The sequence below is a fragment of the Cavia porcellus genome, unplaced genomic scaffold (genome assembly GCF_034190915.1).
Source record: "Cavia porcellus strain 051 isolate PalLab524CR breed Dunkin Hartley unplaced genomic scaffold, mCavPor4.1 scaffold_2, whole genome shotgun sequence".
Classification (NCBI taxonomy): Eukaryota; Metazoa; Chordata; class Mammalia; order Rodentia; family Caviidae; genus Cavia; species Cavia porcellus.
This window is the reverse complement of record NW_026947485.1, coordinates 102,503,230-102,510,836: the sequence shown is the minus strand read 5'-3', so window position 1 is coordinate 102,510,836 and position 7,607 is coordinate 102,503,230. Positions and strand designations below refer to the sequence as shown.

Genomic DNA, 7,607 nt, shown 5'->3' with positions numbered 1-7,607 from the left:
GTAGGCAGATCGCAGCTTGACCCACCTGCCCCTTTCCCTAGTGACCAGCATCCTCGAGCGGCCAGCTGGCTGTTCCAGCACACGACTTCTAGGCACACATGTGCCGGGAGGACTCTGAGCCTGAGTCTGCTGAGAGGGGTTCCATGTGGACCTCATCATAGGTGTCTAAGTAGGAAAGGACAAGGCAGAAACCTGCTTATATTGCTCTTCAGAAATCCCAGAAGCTGAAAAATATGTCCCAGGAAAAGGTGAAACTTGAAATCTGCCCACAGTTTTCAGTGATGGGTGGGTTGCTTTTGTTCCTTCCAGGGCTTAGGGAGGTGAGGGTGGACAGCCTGTCCTTGCTGGCCCAGGGAGTCTCCAGGGAGTGGAGAAGTAATATTTGATTCTGGTACCCATTTAGAAGTGAGGTTCTTTTCCTTGTAAGTAAGTTTTTGTCACATCTAGGCCGAGAGACAGTAAAATACCACCATGTGTCCCAGTAATGCAAGTAGAGGAGGACAAGGCAGGGTCATGGCACGCATGACTGTAGCCAGCAGAGCCTGACTTTGGGTAATGGGCTTTCCTGTGTCCCCACTCTAGGAGATCATCCTGAAGCGAGCAGCTGACATTGCTGAGGCATTGTACAGTGTCCCCCGCAATCACAACCAGATACCCACCCTCGGCAACACTCCAGCACACACTGGCATGATGGGCGTGAACTCCTTCAGCAGCCAGCTAGCCGTCAATGTGTCAGAGACATCGCAAGCCAATGACCAAGGTAGGCCCCTGCATTGGACTGTCCCTTCCCCAGACCTCCCTCAGGCTGGTTGGGGCCTCAGCTACAGTTGAAAGTGGTGGGGGCCAGCTGGGGAATGTTGTTTGCATCTCATGCCCTCCGGCTTGGCTGGTTCCTTCTCTCAGGGAAGACTTTGCTACACATCCTCCAGCAGTGCCAGGTGGAGAAGGCTCAGAAAATGCAGTACTAGTGACAGCAGCTCTGTGGGCTGCCACTTGGCTCCCTGGTATTGCTAAGAGCGTCCCTTAGTTTACTGATGACTGCCTTTCTTAGAAGGCTGGGCTGATGTAGGAAGCCAGTAGAAGTCTTCTTAGATATGCTGCACAGGCAGAATGTGGGTTCTAAGTCTGGATCATCTCCATGGGAAGAAATCCCATTTTCCAACCCTGAACTTCATCTCACAGCACAGTGACCCAGGCCTGCCGAGCTCACTGTCATGTGTCCTTTGAGCAGACACTAATCTCAGACCCATCTCCACTGTACCGCCGGTTTGCCCCTGCTCACCCGTGTTCCTGTGGCAGGGAAGATGATTTCGGTGCCGCCTCACCCTCTCACAGAAATAGCAGCTATAAAAACGAGGACCTCAAAACAGCCTTTCAGGAAAGTCATGGCCACAAGCAAGCTCCCCTTGTCAGCCATGGCATTTGCAGGCCTGAAGAGGCAGAAAGTTCAGAGAGTGTGGGGGGACAGGCCAGGCATCCCAGCTGCTGATAATTGCTTCTAAAGAGAAATGCGAACGCAACTGACGGTTAGATCGAAGCGCGCTTTGGCTGGCTGTCGAAGCCAACAGAGACAGAATAGGGTTCCCCAAAGAGACAGCCGCAGTAGGGTTGGCACGATAAGGTTATCTGAGCTGGCTAGAGGCACCAGGGCGAGAAGGAGCAAAAGGTCAATTAAAAGTGTTTAATATATGATATAGATTCTCGGGGAAACCCCCCCCAAGTGTCTGTCACTGATAATAACATTATTTTTGGCCGGGGGGGCATTTTAACAGTCGGCTACAGTCGCAATACAAGCAGCGTGTCCCCGCGAGGATACGTCCCCAGCAGTACTCCCCAGCAGTCCAATTACAACACAGTCAGCACTAGCATGAATGGATATGGAAGTGGCGCCATGGCCAATCTAGGGGTCCCTGGCTCGCCTGGATTTCTTAATGGCTCCTCCGCTAACTCTCCCTACGGCAGTAAGTGTCTGTTTTTGTCACACGTCATCACGCAGATTCATATTCACTACAAAGTCGAGTGTGTGCATTGCTTGGATGTTCTGTGATGTGAGCTACTGGATAAAAGGAAGGGTGGCCCCAGAGGCTGGGCGTCCCAATGGCAACCACAAATTGACCCAAAATGGGCCCCAATGCCATCTTATTGGCACCCAAAACAAAAATCAGAACAAAATGGGGCTGCTCAATTGGAAGAGAAAGCCCAACACAAAAGCGTTTGCCTGTTATCCAGAGAGTGGCCAAGCCAGAAGCATGTTGTGTCTTGTTTTTGTGGCACCCCCAACCCTGTGCAAGGCGAGGCCCTCGGTGCTCTCGCCGTGGCGCTGCACCACGGCCCGCGCGCGCTGACCATGTTTGCTTTGTTGCAGTAGTGCCGTCCAGCCCCACCATGGCAGCCTCTTCGGTCACCCTCCCTTCAAACTGTAGCAGCACACACGGCATTTTCTCATTCTCACCTGCCAATGTCATCTCCGCAGTGAAACAGAAGAGCGCCTTCGCGCCTGTGGTCCGGCCTCAAGCCTCGCCTCCTCCTTCCTGCACCAGCGCCAATGGGAACGGACTGCAAGGTGAGGAGGGCATGGGGTGGAGCTTGGGCCTCCCCTGGGCCATTCGCAGATTCCTCACTTGGCCGTGCATTGCATGCGCTCCACGGGTCCATAGTTACCTAGCCCTGTACTCATGGAAGGATGCCCCTTCACTCGAGCCCTGACAAGTACCACATTCTTGCTCATATTTTTTTGATCAGCTCATCCTTCCTGCATAACCTAGCGTGCTCACAGTAAAGCACCCTGTACCCTAAGGGATGGAACCACATGAGAGGAAATGGGATTGTGCCGAACACAGCCGTGATGACTTTTAGCCCCATTGGGCAAGCAGGCCTTTGCCCAGGGCTGGCCCTTCTTGGTGAAGGGTATATCCCTGCCCCTGGCTCCTGGGCTCAAAGTGCCCCAGCAACCCATCAGGCTGCTCTTGTTGTCCTGAGGCTGTGCCTTCCTTTTCAACCTTGCCTAATGGACCACAAGTCCACGAGGCCCTCTTGTCCCTTAGAAAGGGGCATGCATCCAGACCCAGAGCTATCCGTGCACCAGTGCTGGGCCATACCCTTTCTGTGGACAGGAGTTGAATTTTCTAACTGATCTCCTTTGATGCAGGGGGAGAAGGGCTAGCCCAAGGGCATAGGGGGCACTGCTTGGACACAGCTGTCCACATATGGGGCCATGTGGAGCAGGCACCCCGTACCTATCCCCTGTGCAGTGCAGGCTGTGTGCGGCCCCTGGCGTGTGCAGCAGACAAAGCCACATGGGTATCCCTAGGCCTCGTGAGCTTGCGCGTGGTTCTCTGGGATGCACTGAAGCCCACAGGCACTTGAATTAAGTGGCCGTCATCTGGCCTCTTTCAGACACCACCTTTGGTATATGCTCCTCCCGGTGAAAATCAAATCCAGTTACTCCTTTAAAAAAATGAATCCATTCAACCAGTATTTACTGAGCGCCTACTATGTGCCAGGCTCTCTGCTGGGTGCTGAGGACGTAGCCGTGGAGAAGACAAACTGGCCCTTTTGTGAAGTCGGTGGCATATTTCACTTTGATGAACTAATGCTCAAAAAAGGAACTGGAAAGGTATCAGTGATTTGAAATAATTATCTTCACAACACCTGTCAGTGTCTGAAGGGACGCCCAGGCCCCTGCGCCGCCGACTGGCCTCTGGGCCATCAGCGGGCACCAAGCCAGGACTGCTTAGCAGGCGAGTGGTAAGGTGCCAGGGCCCTGTCTGTGGCCACAGTGTCAAGGCCGACTGAGAGATGGTATCACATAAGCAGTGCATACACCCACAGGCCTTCTAAACCATAAAGTTGTAACGGTGAGTCGGAGATAAATTAATATTGTTGAAATTAATGAACTGAGAAATTGAAGCTCACATCACTACATGAACAAATGTACTAATATGTTATACATAAATTAATGAGAACGATCATTCTGACAAAAATTAAACAACACCAGAGTTAAAAGATTTTAAATTACATTCGTACCAGGAGTTCACTCCAAAGCTTCAGCTGTACTCGGCATGTAGTGCACAGTTTCTGTCTTAATCTGAGAAGACTGAGCGCTCCCTGAGGCGGGGCGGTGCCTGTGTCTCTGTGTGGCCCTCGGCCTTGAGATTCCAGAACAGGTGGGCCGCCAGCGGCTTTGATCTGAGAGCCCCTGACTCACCATTACGCTACAGGACAAGCAACAGGCAGTCAGCTCCGGGGCCCGAAGGCAGAGGGGACATGGAGGGAGCTGGGTTTTCAGTTAAGGACAAACGGTAATAAGGACAGCATCACAAAAGTGACGAGGCTGGTTCCCACCTCTTGACAGAGGAGCCCTCTGGGAAATCTGGGCCTCCGTTTACTTTGAACAAAATGCAGAGGCGTGTGCTAAGTGGCAGCTTTGTCTTGCACACGAGAGTGTCAGAAGCCTTTGAGGGGGGCTGCCTGTGGGAAACTGTCGCCCACGCACCCCTGTGTCACGAAGTAGATTTCCCAGCACGCCCGAGGCTGGCAGGTGGAGGATTGTGCAAATCCCACCTCCTCAGTGAGTGAAGCCCGAGAAAGGGCGAGTCCTGGCCCATGTTGAGGGAGTGTGTGTGTGTGGCCGCCACTAACTGCTTTCCCTTCTCTGTTGCAGCTATGTCTGGGCTGGTAGTCCCACCCATGTGAGGGACTCTTGTCTACCTTCTGCAGCACCCAGCACCAAGGCCGGACTTCAGGGGACACATGTAGTGTGTTAGGACGCGCTGATGGAAACGATATCTTCCACAGTATCAGCAGCAGTTGAGATGCTACAAAGACTTTGTCTAAAGATTTTATTTAAACTATTAAGAATCAACATGCAAACAGCCCACTCCTTCATGAACAATTCCATTTTATTGACTGAACTTTTCTCATATTTTCACATTTCTCAGTCCTGAAGATTAAGGAAAACAAAGCAACGCCTATTTTGTATAAAGTTTCTGACTCCGTCTTGGCTGTCTAGTACGTGCTATCTGTGTGGGGAGAAACTTCGTGAATGCACCATTTTGATGACCATGAAACACTGAGGAAAAATGCCTCCCAACATTTTTCTGTACTCATACTTAGATTCACAATGGTTGTGTATCTCTATAATGTGAAATATTTTTTTGTGGTGAAAAAAGGGGGCCAAGGAGGTATGAGCCATCAAACTGGAACAAAGGATGACTATATGGTTAGGAGAATTTGGGGTGGCAGGGAGGGAGGGAGGGTTTATCATTGCTTAACTTCATCTTAATGAAACGAAACTTTGTAACTTATTGTAGTTAGAAATTGTAACTTTGATATTGAATTCTCTTGCCTTCAACAAGCACACTGACAGAGAAAAAAATGCTACTGTCTGTTGGTTCCAATATTCTCCCACTGCTAGAGCTTCCTGTTAAGCAAGTGCGACCTGCAACATTTTTTCAACTTTTGCTAGCACTGTATACTATTGCATTCTTAGGCTACTGTGAGGTCTATGTTTCTTGTACCAGAAATTGTCCTTTTGACTTCTAGATCCTTCTTCCCTAATGTGTTTTGTATGTGGTTATAAAATTGTAGACTTTTGTGATTTTGCCAAAGTTGTAGCTAAATATTTATACACTTGTCTTGAATTTTTTTCAGATCCACTTAAATATTTAGAAAAACAAGTTTTATTCCTTATGTGTCAATAAGGGGTAAAACGGTCTTCATACAACACTTACTTTCCCATGAACACTTGCAGTTGCTAAGGGACTTTATTTTGTAACATATCAATTATAAATATTGTATTTATCTTTGGAATTTTGTACATTGCTTTTCCTGCCTTTTTCTTTTTCTTGTCTGTATTGGTTTTTGATCATGGCCCGGTGTTGTGACACAGGGAAGAACATAAGCCAAGAACTGTCTCTTTAATCTGTTCCATTAAAATGAACCAATGTTCTTACATTTCACTTGTACTTCAGACATTTGCTATTGTTCAGCCTTCCATCCTTTTTTTTTATTATTTTGAAGAAAAGTCAAATTCATTGTTTATTTTTGTATTATTTTTAAGTTATCTGAACAAATACTTTTGAAAAAAAAAAAAGTTTGTTGTATAGTCAAAACAAAACGGTGCCACCCAGCCAGCCGCGACCAATCTTAGATTCTGTGCATGTGGAGTGGCCGCAGAGGCGACACCGTCTGGGGCTGTGTCCTTATTTTATTTTTTGTAGACTGTAAAAAAGTCATTTTAGCTGCCACCCATGACTTTGCCACATAGCTGAACTGTGTTTACTGGAAAAATTCAGAGGCCTAAAATTTAAAATGAAATCTACTCTGATGTTTTAATTAAAATGTTTGCCACATTAACTTCTCTGATGCCTTAAAAGTGGACTTCTTTAAAGAACTTCTGTGCTGTTTTATCACAGGCTTACACCACAATTGTTAATATTTCTTTTGGAGATTTACAACGTACAATGCACACACAGACACAAACACAAAAGCACAAACCTCCTGTCTGTAGGTCGCTCCTTTCTGGGTCTGTCTCTGCTGCCTCCCACATCCTCCCCAGCCCACCTTGGTTCAGAGAGATTTCAGGGGCAACCAAAATCACTGCTGGGTTTTCATGTTTTTCTTTTTTAAACAGCACAGTTATGTGATCAGATCCCACAGTACTGTCTCACATTTTCTAAACTGGAATGACCTCCTTCAGACACGGTGCCTATTTGTGCCAACCCACATCGAGACCAAAAGGCTCCGGCCTTCCCCCCCGCAACCTTGCACTAAATGCTTTGCAGGTATAGCAGCACAGCAAGCATTTTGCAAATTGCAGCAGAAATCAAATTTAAAACAAAGAGGAGGGACTTTAAAATACTTTGATGAAAATAAACAACAATGCACAACATAGAGTGTTCATTCAGTGGACTCAATAAAATAAACAAAGGGAATATCCCCAGCGGTCAGCAGGTTACACTCTGGCTTTGTGACAGCTGACAAGGCTTAGCTACGTGGAAAAGCCTGAGAAGTCACTTTGGAACTAAATTGCCTCCGTTTCATTTCGTGTAAGTAAGGGTTTGATCTGAAAAAGAGCTCACGTGCACATGTCGAGAACGTCTGCAAGTGTCCTCGTGCCGCACTGGGTTTGTTCTAGGTTGATTAGTTGATGCCCTCATCGCTTCATTGTCTCCAAATTGAGCGCTTCACTAAATGGTAGATTTTGCTGTCAAAGATCCTACAATAAGATTGTTTTATCTGTACATTTTTTCAGATATTTAACTGTATAAAAATGTTCATTTTACACAATATTTAATTAAAGTATTTCTTGTCTGTGAATTTCACTTTTCGTAATTTTATGTTTTGATTATTAAAATGACTGAGCACATGCCAGAGTCCCGTTGGGGGTTTCATTTGCACATCCTGGGCTCCCGAGCTGCGTCTTCGCTAAGATCAAAATGATCCTTCCCGGAACCTGCCAGTTACCAACCTCCGTCACCCAACTGCATGGAGAGACTCGGAGGATAATTCCTCAGACTCATCTGATCCCCAGAGGCACCACCTCGACATATGCTGTCCTCACCCTTACAGGTCTGGGCATTTCTGTATCTCAGCCTTGGGGACCA

At 47.7% G+C, this 7,607-nt stretch overlaps 1 protein-coding gene across 15 annotated transcripts in view; it reads left to right on the top strand.

Moving 5' to 3' along the window:
- Nucleotides 1–7,320, top strand: part of Ebf3 (EBF transcription factor 3) — a 129,094-nt gene extending 121,774 nt beyond the window's left edge. For 4 of the 15 annotated variants that reach the window (XM_063244939.1, XM_063244938.1, XM_023561491.2 and 1 more), the window contains 5 exons: nt 583–760; nt 1,773–1,961; nt 2,366–2,563; nt 3,504–3,616; nt 4,664–7,320. In XM_063244939.1, the coding sequence (XP_063101009.1) occupies nt 583–760; nt 1,773–1,961; nt 2,366–2,563; nt 3,504–3,616; nt 4,664–4,681 (696 nt within the window). In that variant the 3' untranslated portion in view covers nt 4,682–7,320. Of the gene's footprint in view, nt 1–582; nt 761–1,772; nt 1,962–2,365; nt 2,564–3,396; nt 3,617–4,663 lie in introns of those variants that run through there. The other 11 variants (XM_063244943.1, XM_063244945.1, XM_063244941.1 and 8 more) reach the window with 8 other exon arrangements.
- The last annotated feature ends 287 nt before the right edge of the window (nt 7,321–7,607 follow it).